Raw genomic sequence first — 19,064 nt, 5'->3', positions numbered from 1 at the left:
TGTACATGATACAGAAAGGATAACATATTCAGATTCTTACAGGAACAGAAAAAAAAAACATCATTGTTTTGTATAATATCAGTTCATAGTCTCACTTTTCATAAATCATTTGTAAAATGCTGTAACATTATTGACATAGAGAAAAAAAATGTTGCTGTTACATTCAAGCAGCCAACAGGGTACAACAAGTCAACAGTATAGTACCGTAGATTAACAGCAGTGTGCCAAAACCCTACACTGAGATGAGCTATTATTTGCAGCTGTGCTTCAATGGAAGTATCAAAAAGTTTCCCCAATATTTCATTACAATAAGCTGGATGTTCGGTTTTAATAACAACAAAGAATGCAATGTCTTCTGCAGCTGAGCTCTGCCTACGATAATCATCACTGCAAATCTAAAAAAGCAGGAAGCAGGTGGTAGTTTCAGTAGATTGCATTGAATAATGTAAGAAGAAACTATCACAGATAAAACCTTCACTCGATGTTCAGTGATGGTCCAGCAGAGGGAACCCTCACTCCAACTATCTGCAGCCATGACAAGGCATTTGCATAGGTCATCTCTACCCTTATGAGATGTACATTTAATAATGAACAGTGCAGGCGGGCGACAGCAATGTCAGGAGTGCACCCTCGAGAGCGTGACAATGCATTCAAAGCACCTGAATAGCATCGCTGAGGACACAGCAAGGGTAGAAGGTACAGCATGTCAGGTATGAGTTGGAACGCACGGAAAATCAAGTATTAGGAAAAAGATCGGCACTGCAGTGAAGATGGAAACCAAAAATATGCATATTGAGTCAGGTCAACTTCAAGTATATTGCAGTTCATTAAAGGACTGTAAAAGTATTATTAGGGAGAGAGGTTTGTCTCCTTTTCTGCAGTGTCCTATAATTCTCTGATATTATCTTCCTCACCCGCTATATTTTAAACTGCTATTTACTTATAGGATTTATCATAAAACAGATAACAGCAGCAATAAATTAATAATTCATTTGTTTTTGGGTTTTGTTTCAAATGTCTAGGTTGTTTTTAAAGATACATTTAACTTGTATTTAAACATTATTCAGTCGGATTTTGATGTCCTAAATAATCCATCTAAACTATATAAATAAATCAGCCATCCTCTGTGTTTATCACGTGATGTACACAGAGGATGGCTGGACTAAAGAATTGTTTTTACCCTCTTCATAAGCAATCATTAAAATACGATCCAATATAAACATCTCATGAGCTGATTTTGTTTTCTGGATTTGATGTGCGCAATTTCATACGATTTAGGAAATATAGAAGAGCTGTATGTTTTTATGAGGTATGGAGCATGTGCAGAGCACCTGAGTCCCTCGTGCAATTATTTATTTCATTTTTCCCAGTGTAATTACCACTGTGCAGCTTTCATCCAAACATATGAGGCACCATTTTGTCTGGTATCCAGCCTATGATATACTGCAGGGGTGGAGCCAAGTGGTGGCCAGGGGTGGCCTATTTGGGAACTATATGTGTCTACTATTACTGTGTCTATTACTGAACAGAGTGAACTAAAAAAAAATATGCTTTTTCTTTTTGAAGCATTTCTCAGCAGCTGTTGTTTCCTGGTGGTGCACTTCTGCATGTGTGTTATCAGAAAAATAAATGGAGACGTAAGTTTCTGGGCCACCCCAGTGTAACTAATAGTAGCAGTCTCAGCCAGTGTCCAGGTGGCCGGCTGCCATTGCCCAATAATTTTCATTACGACTCTAAGAAAGAAAAAGGGTCCATCACTCATGGAACCCCCAGAAGCAGCAGAAACTGGTGTGCGAATTCAGCTCATCACACCGACTGTATTTCACTGATGACAGTGATGTATTCATCAAAACCTTGAAGCAGCTGATCTTCAGAATTTTGATCTCTACCTGCCTGTCGACATTACATATTTTCACCTTCAGCATTACATGTGATTTTCTTTTTAGCAGATGCATCTGCATTTATCTTTTCTTTTGCTCTGTTAACACGATTATTTTTTATAATTTAAACTAGTGTGTGTGTGTGTGGAGAGGGCACGGATAATAATGCTAACATTTTGCACTTCTCCAGCACACTAATGCTCATCACAGCTGCGTTGACAGCCAGAGGAAAGGCCACACAGCTGAGCAGAGCTTTTGCCCACATTGATTGCACGCCTCTCAATATTCAATGCTGACAGACTCAAAATGAAATCCTACTTCCTCCATTTAAGTGTGTTTCAACCAGTCTAATATGTGTTTGAAGCCCACCTAAAATCTTTCATATGAGTAAAAAAAAGAGAGGCTCTCTATTGAGCATGGTTTTACAGATGTAAAGCCTCATATTAAGGACACATTAGGTGCTGATGGCTCGTTAACAGAGGGAGGGAGAGAATGAGTACAATCTTAAGACGGCAAGAGGAGTAGGGATCATATGCACAGTGGCAGACCATGCACCTCCCCCTCGCTAAGTGCTGCAGAGATGTAAGGGTACGTGTGTATCTGTGTGTGTATGTGTGTGTGTGTGCATAGGAGGAGGGGGAAGGGGGAAAGAAAGTGAGAGTGTGTATCTGCGTGCGAGCAGAGGCAGATCCATGGTGGTTGTAGATGGAACAGGAGGAGAGGAAAAGGAGCAGCCAGCAGTGGAGGTGTAACCTCAGGTGGCCGGGTTTCTGTCTACCTTGCCAGCACTTCATGCATTGTCAGCTGATGAATGCTTCCACGCTCAAGAAAATGGAGTGGGCATCATAGAGTGATAAAGCTTAATGTGACAAGATCTCGCTGTTGCTTTTTTTAACACACATTAATCAAAGATTAAAGCTCCGTTAATGCGAAATCCTTGGTAGATTTACATTTCCTCTTTAAGAAATCTCCTCTCTATGAAGCTGAGAGGGAGGCGATGCCCAGGAGTTAGATTATTGGTCTGGTGTGGTACACTGGGTACAAGCGGTGTGTTTGATTTTTTTTTTCCAGGAGTCTCCCAGGAAGGGGAAATGTGCTTCTCTTCACGTGTTCCATGCTTATGAGGTCTGACAGCAGAGAGCACAATGCACTCCTCCGCCAGCACCCGCTAAAGCTTCTCATGCACGATCTCACACACAAACATACATAAAGATTTCTCTCTCTTATGCACTCACACACACATACTCACACAGACACATAATCCCTCCGTATTTCCCTAAGCCTGGACCAGCCAGCAGCAAGACCAACCATCCATGGCTTTGACCCTGAATCAAACATTTGGAGAAAGAGGGGACGGAGATCCATAAAAATAGGACAAGTTGTTTCAGTAGAAAAATAGAGAAATTTACAGAGGCTGATAAAATGTCTTTGGCACTTCTGAAAAAACATAAAATAATTAAAAACAAAAAACCCAGCACAGATCAAGAAATTGACACTGAGTATAAAAGGCCAATCTAGAAAGCTCTACAGCCAGGAAAAGGTTGCGATGCTCCAAATTCATCCACGCATGAGTCTAGCTATTCCGGGGTGGATCTGAGCCTGCACCGGCCCGTACTCCACCACCTCTCCGTCAACGGTGATCATGCCTTGTGGAGTTATGGGCTCTAGTCGCAGAGCCTTCACCTTCTCATACACCAGGTGGGGGCAGCCACATGCCAAGTGGCCACCTTTCTCCATGGCAAGGAAGAGACGCAAAAGGGCAGGCCGGGAGATTCCTGCTGTCACGTAGAACAGATGGATCAGACCATCATCTGCCATTGCACCAGGGACTGTCCACAGGTCCTCAGCCAGGTGGGACTGGTAAATAGCCAGCACCAAGACAAAGTCTTCCTCCTTGACTACTGTCCATGTGTCTGGGACAGGTTGCTCCAGGTCAGGGAGCAGAGAGTCTACAGGGGCTCTTGTCTTGGTGTCACTCTCGATCTGAGGCCTCTTGGTGGTGATGGCGTTGTTGGAAGAGTTGGTTCTAGTGTTGTGGTTTGAGTTCGTGCCATGGCGAGAGCTCGGGTTTGGGGAAGTGTTGGGGATAAACTGACAAGGAAGTGAAGAACAGAGTGAGGGGTGCTGAGGTGTGGAGGGTGGGTGGTTTGTTGTGAAGCTCCCTTTTGAAAGTTTTGGTGCTTCCTTCACAGGAAGGTATGCTAATCTGCCCTGATACACTCGGAGTGAGGCCAGACGTACCAGGGTGCCCATAAGGAACCGGATAGCTCCGACGTGGCGGTACTTCTCGCTCTCAATATCGACATCTGCCACAAAGCCCCAGGCCAGAGAGAGGAACGAGAAGAGGCGCTGTTTAGAGGCTAGGTGGACAGACACCAGGTCCAGAGGGCCAACCAGGCCTTTGCACAGCATGAAACCACAGCTCAACAGAAGCTCCTCATTCCATGCTGGAGGTGACCTGAAAAGTTGTTTAAGAGATCATGAGGTAAGCCTCAATTTCACAACTACTACATGGGACTACAGTGGGGTGAAAAATTATTTGAACCCCTGTTAAATTTGTAAGTTTACTCACTGCCAAAGAAATGAAAAGTCTCTAACTTTTATGGTAGTTTCATTTTAAGAGACAGAATATCAACCACCATGTCCTCAGGCAAGGTTGATATTCTCTTTCTCTCCATTAAAAATAAACTAACATTAAAAACACAGAACCCCAAAAACTGGGGTGACAAATGTGTGAATGAGCTAAAGCACTACAAATGCTCACAAATAGACACATAATGAATTAAATAAACTCACTGCTGCACATAATGCTGATATTACTGTAGCAACAGCATGCTACTGAACAACATTTAACTACTGAACTGGCAGTTTGGTCTTGGAGGGTGTCATTGATCAAGTCTGATCTCAAAACTTCGGATCTTCAAAGTTTCAGTGCTACACCTACAGACCTTCAGATCTTGTTATAAGTCCATGAATCAGCAGGTCAGAGCTGCACTGAAGGCCCAACAGCTTGTTAGTCAGAGGCGGCCATAATGTTTTGACTCATTAGTGTATATTTCTGTTCGCCCCTTTGATGTTGTGCTAACAACCAACCAGCAGATGGAGATGACACCTTGAACATGTGCTGGGTCAACATGTTCCCCAGCTGCACTCTGGACTATAATCACTCATAATGTGCCAGTTTTTAAACCCATTACATCATTCCTTTGAGAGTTGGAGGAACCTGAAATGACCTTGCCGCACAGCAAAGCAGTTGAAAGTCTTGTTTCTCTCCTGAGGAAATGATGTGCCCAGTCAGCCTTTGGCATAATTACACAAGCATGAGATAAATTGTCTTTTTTTTCCAAAACTGAGGAAGGTTTATCTTTTGGACTGTTAGCCCATGCATTTAAATGACTCATTAATGGATCAACTCACTGTGAGTAGTGGTGGACGGATGCAGCCAGGGCATTGCCGGAGCCACCTGGTAGAATACCCAGAGGGATCTGAATGGCCTCTTGCCAGTCCTCTCGGTCCATAAGACCATTTATCACCTGAATAAGCAAGAAGAATAGAAGAGCAGAATCAGACTGTGGTTCTAAATAGAAAGTAGTGACTGTGGAAGACTGCAAGTTCTGATAAAAAGTGTTTCTCTCATAGTTACAGCTGTTCTGTGTTAAGTGTAGTGCTTCCAGGAAACATAAAGGTACCACGGTGGAAGATTTATAGAATCAGAGAATCAAAAGCAAAAAAGAAAAAAGAAAGAAAAACCTTGACATTACTTATATTCTACATCATAGCTTGAAAAACATCCACAGAAAAAATTAAGGCTTTTATTTATCTGGTGCCAGCTCTTTTGTCAAGATTGAGAACAAATTAAATTTTTATAGTCCTATTCTAAGAAGTTCCTGAGAATAGGGCAGGGTTGTAAGAGTTTGTATGATTTTCATCCGCAGCTGATTAGCACTTGTGTCCTTGCCAAGTAAAGTTAAAGCACCTCAAACAGCAGCCCATCTCCAGACATGATGACCAGTGCATCCCACTGCGACAGGTCCGCCTTTCTCACCAGCTCCCGAGCGTGGTTCTGATGCTCTGGAAGACACGAGAGGAGATCGAGAAGTAAAACACGAAGCAGAAAGTGCGGTGAAATGCAGGACGTAGCAAAGACATAAAAAAAAGGGCAAGGTCAGTGAAAGAAATATGCTCCCCTTTATCGCCAGCCTTTGGGGTAGGATCAGGGAGATTAGGCAGAAAAGAGATTCAATTTCCCCTTATCAGGGCAGACATATCACATTAGCCCATCCAGTGGCTATTCAACAGCTCCAAGGCAGCTTTAGCCAGCCTGCAAACATCTGTGACTGACAAATATCTGAATGTGTGTGTGTGTGTGTGTGTGTGTGTGTGTGTGTGTGTGTGTGTGTGTGTGTGTGTGTGTGTGTGTGTGTGTGTGTGTGCATGCATGAATGTTGGTTAATGCGCTGAGCTATTTGTTAAGCCTAGTTTTATTGGCAGCATCATTGAGTAGGTCCCTCTGCAGGGGGCTCATCCTGTCAGCATCAAATTCTACCGTCCCGCCAGCCGACACTCCGCAGTGAAGTCGTGCATGGTAAAAGAGGACGGCAGATATGAAATTAACAAACACTGATACGCTCACATCATGGTTGAAATACTGTTTTCTGATCTATTGATGGAAATAAAAACAGTGGCATCGTCTTTTCTTTTCACTTTGCTCAATTTTTACCTGTCTTCCCCACAACCCCCATGCCTGGAAAGTCTCTTGGGTCTCCCTTTCCCCAGCGGTGCTCCCCATGTTGCTGCTGTTTGTTTGCTGTTTGCTGGGGAGGCTCGAGGCACTGATGCAGTGCTGTGTTGACAGACTGAAGCAGAGGGAGTAACTGCACTGCACAGCTGACTCAGCAACTTGAGCCCGCCGAGGGAGTTGATGCTTTACTTCCTAGCCACTTCCTTATTCAAGAGGTCGCTGTCACGCATACAGCCTTAAACCTGACGGCAGAGGTGCCACAAAGTTTTCACCTGGCACGCTCGCTGTTGAGTTTTCCACCATCTGCACACGACTACCAAAGATTTTGCTCTGTTTAAAATCCTCAGTAAATTCCACTTTAAATACAGCTGTTCCCAAGTTGTGTCACCTTCGTGTGCCTCCTTCTGAGGTTAAGCTGGGTAAAGATTAAACTTGGTGCACTTCATACAGTATGTAAAAGGTACATGCTGACACAAGAGGTGCCTCCACTGGTACTTGTCCTTCCTCAGGCTAAGGCAGTGTGATACAGTCATCAAGGACCTGTCCCAGTAAATGGTTTATGCCAGTTAATCTGTATCAGACCAAAGAAGCCCTTTAGTGTTCCCTACCCCCACCTTATTTCTGTTTAACATTAGTTATTGTTGTTTGTCTGTTTACCTCCCCACCCAGCTGCCAGCCTTCCTTTGAATCCCAGAGGTCTGTATAATGAGTACACATCAGCAGCCTCTCTCAAATAAACAAACACAGAGCCTGTCCTGTTATTTTTTGAATTTGCTGTTGTGGTTCATCTCACATTGAGCTACACGCTACCAAGCTGATGCTAGAAGCAACAGCTGCTTCTGTTGATTCTGTCAAGCAGGGTTTGGCTGGAGGCAAGTGGTAACCTCCAGGACTGAATAAGAAGACAGTGCTTTTACAGTTGTGGTGAGAAGTTCACATACACTAATCATGGGCACGAATGTAATGATAATTTGGGGCTTTTAATGATTTCTTTGAACTGCTCTTTTTCCAGCGTGGAATGATTTTACAGCATATCCCAAAAGGTTCATTCTGTTCATCTGGACGTAGCGTTTTCAACGGGAGAAACATTTCGTCACTCATCCAAGTGACTTCTTCAGTCTCAGCTGACTGCAGGTTGCCCCAACCTTATAAACAGTACATTTGCACAATAACTGAAACCTACATACATCTTTGGCGAGTTTAAAAAGCATGAATTAGGAGCAAAAGTTGGAAGTTATTTAGGATTTTCTTGTATCTATACAGGGTCAAAAGTATGCATTCTTGCCCAGATGTATACATACATCCCCACTATTTGGTTAAATGTCCCTTAGCAAATTACACCTCTACCAAATGATTTGTTAACCAGCAACAAACGTCAGGCATAATTCTGGCAGGACATTTGACCACTCTTCTTGGTAGAACTGGTTGAGTTCATTTAAATTGGTTGGTTACCTGGCATGGACTTAGCTTTAGTTCTTCAATGAGTTCATTGGACTTTTCAGGGTTGTTCTGAGATATGATCAATCCAATTAGTGTTATCAAACACATAATTGTAGTCAATCACGATCGCTAATGAGAAGTTCACTTCTAGCGCAGGGGTGTCGAACTCCAGGCCTTGAGTGCCGGTGTCCTGCAGGTTTTGGATATCACCCTGGGTCAGCACACCTGAATCAGATGATTAGTTCATTACCAGGCCTCTGGAGAACTTCAAGACATGTTGAGGAGGTCATTTAGACATCAAATTAGCAGTGTCGATCAAGGACTCATCTAAAACCTGCAGGCCACTGGCACTCGAGTTGCCTACCCCTGTTCTAGAGGCTGGCACAAGTGGTAGATTCCCATTAAATTGGCCAATGTTATGACTGAAGTAAAGACAAGCTGATATAAAAAATATTTTTCTCTCTATAACTTTGTGTAAAGTGGTACCGGAGATGACTTCTTCTTTTCCTTAACCAAAATTTGATGAAGGCTTAAATTATGCATTATTAGGTACATGAAATATCGGTTCTGACACAGTTGTAGCCAGTAGCTCTCTGCTGAGCTTCAACTCAGTTAATTCAAGGCACTGAAATAGCAGTCCGTATAAACACTTACATACATATGAAAACGGAGAGTCTGTAGTAAGGAACAACATTATTGCCACTGGGAGCTTTCTGCTTTCCATTAGTACTTTGTTTGTAGACCAGGTACTACTGACCAATCACATTTGAACAGGCTTTCATTGCATGCGGGTGAACCGTGCATGTGGAAATCAAAGAATGAATGTAATTTATAAAATGCAGTCTTAACTGTAAATGCTGTATATGCTGATGATTTATTTGATCTTCAATGTAAAGGATTAATGGATGGAGTGGGTAGGATTGTACCACATATCCACTGGCTGCAATGAAAGCCCTGAAAAACAATTTTTTGTTGAGTCATCTATGCAACGTACAAACAAAATATATGAATGCAGGTTGCTGCCAAGGTTGCTAGCTTGGCTGGTAAACACATGATAGCGGCTTGAGGCTTTAGAACATGATTTTATAAACCAGTGGTTGACATAGGCTTATAAAGGCTTTATCAAACTTTGTATAGTTAAAGTTAAAGGCAGGAGGGTAAATGAGTCTATGTGCTTATATTTTATTCCATATGTTTGGGTATTAAAGCCTTTTTATATTTCTTTATCAGCTTATTGGTATCCCGAGGGAGGTCACTTTGAGCTTAAAGCCTCTGATGACAGCAACCAACGCAACACTGTTTGAATTCACAAAAAAGCATAAGCAATTCATATGGAATATGGAGCAGCTTGAGAGAGATATTAAATGCGTATCACTGCACATGTGCCTGAGTGCCTGCTCATACTCGTGTTTGAACATGTGGTTTGTAAATTTGTGATCACACAGGCAATGCATAATTCCTGCAGAGATTAAAAGTTGTTTTAGAGTGCAGTTATGTCAACTTATGTGCGTGTGTGTGTAATTGGCAGGTTCTTTAAATGATCGTCCACGGTGGGGTTAAAGACTTCAATCTGATATTTTCATATGGAGGTGACCTTGAGAACATTGCCAGCCAACTGCACAGGGAAAACATATTTACGAGTGCGTGAAATCCACTGACCTGTGATGACAAGCGTGTAGGGAACAGAGGCCTCCGTGAGCATGCCCTGTATGTGGCCGGTGAAAAGCTGGAGAGCCTGTCCGCGCCCGCTTTGAGGATTCACCAGCATCATGATTCTGCAAGGCCGACGCACCTCCATATACGCCACACCTGAGAGAGGCAGAGGAAGGTGGATGTGAGTGAAGGCGAGGACAGAGATGAAGGAGTAGGATTTTTAAAGAATGTATAAGGGCAGCCTTTTCCCTCAGGGTCTCTTTGGCACAAAAAAAAGAAGGATGAGGCAGTAAAGGCACGGGCCGTGAGAGCATTCAGGCTGACAACGCTTCATTTTAATGTGACATGCTACTTTCTTCAAAGAGAGAGGGCTTACAGATGCTTCTCATTCGAGATCTCACCATGTATTATTAGCAACTCGTGACATGTTGTCGTCCCCATGAGGGAAATCCTCCTGTTGCTTGTGTCTTTCAAGAGAAGACAGATTAATGGAATGAGAATATCCATTTTCCTGAGGTTTTTAGGGACTCTGCCTTTTTACTCAAGGGCACATGTGCACTGTGGATGCTAGCTGTCAAATACCAGTATCAGCATTGGTATACTTGGTCAGATTTGGCACATTGATGATGATTAAATCGTGACACAGTGCTCTCCCCTACATAAGCTGCCTTTACAAATTAAAAGTATCAGCACCTGTACTGGTATTGGCAACACTTGCCCTGTATTTACTTGGTAAAAAAAAAACTGCACACCACTGCTAATTGGTAAAAAAGAAAAGAAAAAAACAATATAGCTGTACCACTTCACGTCAAATGTGTACATTTAACCTTCACAAGATTGTGATTGGATCACTTCCAACCTTGTCCCGCCTCTAGTTCTGATTGAAAAAAGTCCCCGACAATAACTATAATTAAAAATTAAACGCTGCTTGCTTGGCAGCTCCATCTTCAACATCCTTTTCCCCAAAATAACCACTGTCAGAAGTAGAATAATGATGAAGTTATAGTAGATTGTCCACATGACAGTGCATCCTGTAGACAGACAATGATTCCCCACATTGCTCCTGATGCCAAAAATCAACTGCGAAATGTAAAGTAATGATCGTAGTAAGGGCTACTACAGGACTTTGCAATATCTTAACTACAACTTTTCATCATATTCTAATCTGAAAGTTCTGAGAGGGAACTAGACTTCTGCAAGCTTATTAAAGGAACAATATAAAGTTGCAGAAAAACTGAAAGTGAAATGTAGAGAAAGAGCGCAGGAGATGTGGTAGCGTAATGGGTTAAGTAAATGACATTCACCAGTGAGAGTGGGGTTTTAAATCCCAGGGCAGCTAATTATTTTTAGCCCATGCTCATTTGTTTGGGGGCTTAAAACAGAGAGCTGCGGGAGGAGAGCTGTCTAATTTTAAATCTGCAGTAGGCAGAAATCTGGAAAAGATTTCTGCCTACTGCAGATTTAATTGTAAAATACTTGTTGGTTGCAACTAAAAGGATTTGCAGCTTTTACAGAGTAGTTTCCCCCACTCGAGTTGGATTTTGCAGCAGACGCTCCTGACCTTTAGAGCACACACAGACTCGCCAGAGACCATATCAAATGAATCAGAAAGCACAAAAACATCATCCCATTTTGGGGCACGGAGAGCAGAACCGGTATTGATTTCTGCCATAAATACATGGCTGTAGATGATACTGCCTTCGGTATCAGGCAAGCAAAGTTTCTCAGAGTCATAAAATGTGACAGATGTAAAAAAAAAAAAAAAAAGATCCTCATCATTTAGTAATTTCAGCTGTCGTTTTTAACCTTAGAACTGACAGAGCAAATGCTTTTGCCGTCTTTGTTTTGACTCACTATCTGTTGGCTCTGGCTGAACTGTCAGGGTATTTGTCCTCTTGATAGTTTATAACCTCAATTTCCAGGTCTGTGACCTGTCTGTGCTACTGCCATCCTCTACTTTATATGGCCTGTGATGACAGGAAACAGTGACGGTACGAAAATATCTCAGAGAAAGAGGTGTGAACCCGCCAAAAAGAATAAGGTGAGAGGGCAAAAACACAGGTGCATGCCAAACTGTGCCTCCATTCAGTCACACAGGGTTAGCATTGTTGTTTACTTGAATCTGAGCACAATGTGGCATCCAGACACAAAGGTCCTATCTATACTTCCAGAATACAGTGGAAAATGGCTGCTGATAGTGAAAGGGCTTTCAAATTGGGTTTTTGCCCTCAAGTCTGCAGGGCTGAAAATCATCCCATTCAATACCTACAGACACCCTTGAAAAGGGTCAAACCCAACACAGGCATTCTTGTTTGTTAAAGCAAACACCTTTAGCATTTTTCACACTGGGATATATGACACATAAAGCAAAAGATGTGCTCATCCTGAACTATGCTTATTACACCTGTGAGTTTTTGTCAGTGATTCAAATAGAATAATGCAACAAAAGAAAGAAACAGTGTTCAGTCCCCCACCTAACTCATTCTAGCCTGTGTAGCTTTACTTTGAAACAAACCCACTGCCCATTGCTGCATTAATTTACAGCAGGGATTTTCTCAGATCTTCATGAATGTGTTCTAATTGAGAATCACTGCAAGCATTGAGATAACATAACCTAATGTAGCTAATAAAGAGCCAAGCTGGGGTTTTTTTAAGCTAAATGTTATCATCAGAACATTAATATGTCTGCAATAATAATGCCAAAGTGTTTAGCATCTACAATGATGCGTGCAAGGTGCAGAAATCTTGCAACATTTTGCGTTGAATTCATTTTAATGACATGTCAGAGGTATCATTAAGGAGGCAAAGACCAGGATTGAGGTGTAAAAAAACTTCAAGTACATCAGATAGCACAGCGTTTACAAAGACCCAAAAGTCAGATATGACTGGACAGTTCCAAAACATATGTAAAAACATGCCTGGTGACGAATTCTTGCATATGTGACAGTGATATGACAGAATTGCAATTTTGAGAGTCACAGGCTGCTAACGTGGCTGAAATGTGGTGGGCATGTTTAGGTAGACTGTGGTATTTTAAACAATTCTTAATTAGTACTAAGGTGCCCAAAGTGTGCCAAGAAAATATCCCCAACACCATCACACCACCAGCACCAGCCTGAACGGTTGATACAAGCCAGGATGGATCCATGCTTGCATGCCGATTACACCATATTCAGACACTACCATCTGAATACCGCAAATCAAAATCAAGACTCATCAGACCAGGCAAAAATTGTTCCAATCTTCTCTTTTCCAATTTTAGTGAGCCCATGCAAACTGTAGCCTCAGATTTCTCTCAGCTAATAATAGTGGCACCTGGTCTGGTCTTCTGTTTTGCTGTAGCCCTTCTGCTTGAAGGTTCAGTTCTGCATTCAGAGATGCTCTTGTGCATATTCTGGTTGTAAAAAATGCTAATTTGAGGCACGGGTGCCTCCCTCAGACCTCAAAGCAGTCTGACCATTCTCCTTCGACATCTGGCATCAACAAAATTTTCACCCAGAAAACTGCTGCTCCACTTTTTCAGACTATTTTCTGTAAACCCTGATGGCTGTGTAGGAAAAATCCCAGTAGATCAGCAGCAGCCCGTCTTACACCAACAACCATGCGACATTGAAAACCACGTATATTGTCTTTCTTCCCCATTCTGATGCTCAGTTTGAACTTCAGCAGGCCAACTTGACTATGTCCATATGCTGAGCTGCTGCCATGCAATTGGCTGATTAAATATTTGCATTAACAAGCAGTTTAACTGGTGTACCTAATGAAGTGGCTGCAAGTGTATATGAACTGGGTCTCTTACAAAACTGAGATTACGGTGGGAGAAAGAAATATGCACATGCAGCTTATCAGATTAAAATGAAAAAAATAGATTTTCTTTCTCTTTCTGTGTTTTGATGTTATCTCATTGAACCCATGTTGCACAGCAGCACTGATAAGCAGTATTATCAGCAGTAATGGTAACTAAAACTACTTGTCTCCTGTCTTGTAGAGTAGCTCATTAATTTTGTAAGCTACTTCTTTCCTTAAAAACTGCATATCAGTAATCCTGTGCTCTGCTGTTTTCATATTTTAGTAAGTACTGCTGGTGAAATTTATACTCTAATTTCAGAAGATTTGCATGGTATACGTTGGGAAATTGCCCATAAAATGAGGCTGATTTAAGTAGGCATACCCAGACAGTACATACAGGCCACATTGAAGAAGATTTCTGAAAACGACAACTTCCCAGACATTTCTACTTCCCTGACCTCTGTGTCACCTGTGCATATGACAGGGACTTATAGGGGTTATATGAATGTGAATGTGAAGTCTGTCTGGGATGTGAAGTCAGATACCTGCAGGCATCATCCTGCCACAAAATCTTCAGGGTGTGCATTTCACAGATACGAGTGGGTAAACACACACCGGCAGCGAGGTGACAGGCAGACGGGAAATGACAGTGTGTCAGAACTAACAAGTGTCGCGCTGACAGAGAGAATCTGCCACCTCATTTCCAAAAAGGTGTACGTCTATAAAGGAAAAAAAAAATCTAAATAAAGACAAAATGTGCTTCTAAGTTTCGCAAGCGGCAGCACAGGTGGGATTTGTTAAAACATGAAAACATTGAATGAAAACTCCTGGAACAGAAACAAATATGTGGGTTATTTACTGAGAGCATTCCTGTTCAGGAGCAGCACTAAATTCAGGCAGCAAAGAAGCATCTGCCAACACACACACACATACACACACTGCATTCCAAGGTTGGGCGAGTGTTTGCTGGAGAGGAGGAGAAGACATCCAGAGAGTACAAACACCAGTGCCCGCTGTGGCAGCGGCTGACAGCCCATCACAGCCATGTGTCACAGAGCAGAAGACAGAAGCTCCAGGGGGACCGAGATGCTGGCCGGGGTGAGAGGTCTTCTCGTGACGCATTTTTAGCTCTCGACTCCTTCAATGAGGAAGACATGACTGCTTCAGTGGAGGGCCCCATGGGAGATCACACAATGACAGGCGCACCTGACCCCAAAGCTTCTAGTAAACAGTTGCTTTTGAGGTAGCAGAGCACTAGAGGTGGGCGGATCAATCCAAATACTGATACTAGTGTGCTGGTATCGATATTGGAACAATACTAGTGCAACAGAGTCGATACGTCATTTCTAAGCTGACTGAATTGTGTTAAATAGTCTTGTTTTTTAAATTAAATAATATACCTACTTTGAAAAATACCTGAACCTTTTTCTGCTGACTGTCACGCCTATTTTATTTCTAGTCCATAGCACATTTAAACCACAGAGGCTGACCCAAAGTAAATTCAATATTAGGTCATTAGGTCAAATTAGGTCATTAAAATCAGTTCAGAATCTGCAAAGTGATGATGATCTTAAAAGTCATGACACACCTACATAAGCTGCCTTTATACGGTGAAAGTATTGTATCAGTATCAGCAGTCCCTGTATTTATTTGGTATAGGGTTGATACCAACATTTGCAGTATGGCACACCACTACTCGTAGCTCCTACCCTCTTCTCCTTCTCTTTTGCACTCTTCATCTTAAATAGCAGACACAGTGGGTGCCAGGATCACACTCACATCACCACTGGAGAAGCTTATTTGCAGATTTTAAAAAGTGCGGCCCCACTTTTTTCTGGAGTAACTCAAGACAAATCCTCATTGATGATGTACCGGTGTAGCAGGAAGGAAAGAAGGAAACATGTCATGTAAAAAAAAAAAGTGGAATTTACAATCTGCCTTCTATCAAATATCCGAAGAGCCAAAAAAGGATACGGCTAGTAGCCAAAAAAAAGCAGGCGCTTGTAAGATAAGTCAAATCAAGTAACTATCATCTCATTCTTTCGCATGCAATCTCCCAGCGGATCTTCTAAGCAGCAGGATTGTATCATAGTGTGTGCTCTTCATTATTTACAGCGCATTCATTCCAGTGAACCCACAGTGAGGATAAAAAACCCTGCGACGCTACCACTGTGATAGACATCAGAACAGTAGCTAAATTAGCAGAGTTCCAGCCTCACTGTAAACTACACCTTCATAGATTAGATTACACGTTTAAATCACTTTATATCTGAGTGTAAGTGTGTCACCGTGATAACTCCCTGCCTAAATACCAATCTTGTGCAGTGGTTGCACGTTTAATCCAACCTTTCCATCTGCAATCCCAGATGAGATGGCATGCAATTAACTCAGGGGGTAAATACACTATTGGGGATTAGTGAGTCACTCTGACTTCCCCTGCTTCCTCTGTGACAAGCAGCAATTCTGCAACATCATTAGTACAACATTATTCACTTAAAGCACATAATATATTCCGTTAAATGCTCTTTTATTAGCTCGACCGGACCTGGAACGCTAAAACAAGCTTAAGAATTAATGATATGATCACATCATCGCGTGAGATGCTGCGTTCAAAAGAAGAAGACAAGTGAAAGAAAGCTAGGAATAAAAGGCTACAAACTGTTAGAGGCCTGAGCCGGTTCATTAGTATGTCTGACTGAAATGCTCCCAGGCTGGAGCACTTTGATGCGGAGTCCAGTGAGCAACCAAGTTACCTTGAGCTTACCATCTGTCTGCCTGCCGCAAATAAACAGTTCAGAAGCAGAGGGAGGCTGGATGTTCCTCATCACACAGTAGAAGTGGGTGGAACGATCCAAATATGGAGAGTGTCGATACCAATGCTGGTATCAGTATTAGTTTGATACTAGTGTAATAGGATCGATATTTAGTTTCCATCCTCTAAATTGAGTATACAGCCCATTGAACTGAACAGGGGAATAAAAACTTTTTTTCTGTTGACTGCCAAGTCAGTTTTATTTATAGCCTAAAGAACATTTAACCAACAAAAGCTGACCAAAAGTGCTTTAAAGACAGTCACATATACATCTTAGGTTTAAAAAAAAAAAAAACAGTTTCAAAATACATGAAAAGCTAAAAGGTGTATTGTATTGTCTTAACTCACAATAATGGGGGGTAAAAATCATAAATGTTTTCAGAATTTGCAAATTGATGATGATTCATCTCATGAATCATGACACACTGCTCTGCCCAACACAAACGGCCTTTATGGGTCAGAAATATTGGTATCAGTATTGTATGATAATACCAGGCCTGTATTTATATTGGTATCAGATCGATGTCACAATTTGCAGTATCACAGCGTCCAGTGTGTGTGTGTGTGTGTGTGCTGTGTGTGTGTGTGTGTGTGTGTGTGTGTGTGTGTGTGTGTGTGTGTGTGTGTGTGTGTGTGTGTGCTGTGTACACCTGGAGGCTGCTATTGCAGGAGGGCAACCTCATTACATATCCTAACACTTCAACATTCCAAATTAGTCACCGCTCACTCAAATATCCGCTTCTTCTTTTCATATTTCTGGTGTGAAGAGATATTGCCGGACCGACAAAGAGGATTCAGAATCACAGTTTTGAGACCAAAACTGTTCTGCCCTGCATCCTCAGCAAGTATCACCAATCAGTTCCCAAATGAGTGATAGTGATAATTAGGCGCATAAACTCTTCTCATACAGTATTCACGTTAATTATCCTGTTGTTGTATACCAGATTGGAGCACAGAGGAGATAATGAGATCGGAAGACAAAAGGAACTTGAGGACAGTCTGCATTTTAAACAGAGCGAGACATGACGAGGCCTAATTAGACGAGGCTGCTGCAAAGCTGGGTGAAAAACAGACGCTGTTTTGATGTGATTTTTTTCCTCCACCCATCAACAATAAACTCTCAGTGGGAATTTACTGAGCGCGAATATGGAAGGATGAACAGCAGCTACAGCCTCTGCTGACAGAAGATCAGTTGAAAATCCAACTACTTAAGTGATCATTTTTATGCGTGTGTGTTTTTCAAAAGAAGCTTCATATCCAACAAAAATCACCACCATGGGCTACATGCATGAATGGGACAGCAGTTAACTGCTAACCGTTCACAGCAGGTAGAACAGGTTACAGTAGCAAGTGGAATGTGTTTCCTCTATGCCAAACCTGTTTGTTTGTTTTTTCTTTTTCCGGGGACTTGGAGATCTCTGCTTTGGATATCTGTGCACGAGGCTCTTTCTGAGAGCCAGAAAGGCCTTCTCACACCCCTGACCTCACTGAATACTTTAACATCTGCACATAAAATTTGTCAGCGTTCGCCTTTTTTTTTTTTTTTTGCTACATATAGTTTATTTATTTATTTTACAATATAAAGTTGAATCTCAGGCTTCACACGTGTGACCCGTGCGTTTACTCACCGTCTCTCCGGGGCGCCTGGCGCGCCGAAGCATCTCTGATGGCATGAGCCCACCTCTCAGCCTCCTGGAGGTTGGCGAGCGGGTCCTGGACCAGTGCGACCCGAAAGCACTGCTCCACTCTGTGCCGGGTCACTCCGGCGCTCATCCAGCGCCTCTTGAACGGGTAGAAATAGGCTGTAAAGTAAGCGCCGACGTCCGCGCTGTCCGGCCCTCTGTACGCCCGACAGCCGACACAGTCGGTCAAGTTAAAAACCACCTTAGTCCGGCCGGGTGAAGAGGAGATTCTTTGAATGGTCAGGGCGCTCTCCGTCAAGCTCACCGAGTAGCGGACCCTGTCGTTGAGCATGTCGGTGAACTCCCCGTACAGCACGCCCACGAACCCATTCCGCTGGCGGGATGGGTCCGGATCACAGGCGTCTTTCTCCATCCCGGACGGAGAGTGCGACGCGTCCCGGAGGCCGGTGAGCGGATGGCGGTGCGGTGCACACTCTGATTCTACCAGCCTGCTGTGGGACCCTTTAAGCGTAATAACAGCAGCTTGCTTAGTTCAGAGTCTCTCCCTAGTGACTGGGAAGGGGAATGGCAGTGATGGAGCTGGAGGAGAGCGCAGAACGAACCGTCCCAACCGCGTCTCCTTCTCACACTTTATGAAACACTTTGCACCTTATCTGTGCAGCAGATTTTATCTAGTGACACCAAGTCTTACACAATATTTTAAAACTAGTAGGTCCATTTTAAGACACTAACTGCGTGTCATTTGACTCACAAACTCCAGACTAAAATTCAACAGGCGATGTCTCCTATTTTGTTTTATTTTATTTTTTTCCTGCTTGAATGAAGTCACAGATGTTTGGATGACACACCAGAAGTAAACAGACTTGTCAGGATCCTGTGCTTTGATAGTTTATTACATGAAAATTGCCCCTGCACAAGCGTATATGTGTAAAAGAAGTGTTCAAGTAAAATGAAAAAATAAGTAAACATATACTACAGTCCATAGAAATACTCTATTACAAGTAAAAGTCCAGCATTTATAACGAAAAAGTATAGCATCCAGTAAACTATTTATGACGAGTAACTCGCTCATTTAACCAGCTTTATACTGCTGGTCATCTAAATCT

General features: G+C 42.5%; 1 protein-coding gene across 1 annotated transcript; it reads right to left on the bottom strand.

Annotated features, from left to right (window-relative positions):
* Positions 1 to 1,980: 1,980 nt before the first annotated feature.
* Positions 1,981 to 18,428, bottom strand: sphk1 (sphingosine kinase 1). Its single transcript, XM_026165444.1, has 5 exons — positions 17,944 to 18,428; positions 9,721 to 9,870; positions 5,857 to 5,951; positions 5,298 to 5,413; positions 1,981 to 4,338 (listed from the first exon to the last, which is right to left on the bottom strand). Exons 1-5 carry the CDS (start codon positions 18,368 to 18,370, stop codon positions 3,438 to 3,440), a joined length of 1,689 nt encoding a protein of 562 aa, XP_026021229.1. The 5' UTR covers positions 18,371 to 18,428; the 3' UTR covers positions 1,981 to 3,437.
* Positions 18,429 to 19,064: the final 636 nt, after the last annotated feature.

Source organism: Astatotilapia calliptera, chromosome 4, assembly GCF_900246225.1.
Source record: "Astatotilapia calliptera chromosome 4, fAstCal1.2, whole genome shotgun sequence".
Lineage (NCBI taxonomy): Eukaryota > Metazoa > Chordata > Actinopteri > Cichliformes > Cichlidae > Astatotilapia > Astatotilapia calliptera.
This window is presented reverse-complemented; position numbering and strand designations above follow the sequence as displayed.

Coding starts and splice junctions, on each gene's coding strand:
- sphk1 (XM_026165444.1), bottom strand. CDS start 18,370: ATGGAGAAAGACGCCTGTGATCCGGACCCATCCCGCCAGCGGAATGGG. Junction 5,952..9,720: donor CTACACGCTTGTCATCACAG/GTCAGTGGATTT, acceptor CGTGTCTTCCAG/AGCATCAGAACCACGCTCGG. Junction 4,339..5,297: donor TCCGTCCACCACTACTCACA/GTGAGTTGATCC, acceptor ACAACTTTTCAG/GTCACCTCCAGCATGGAATG.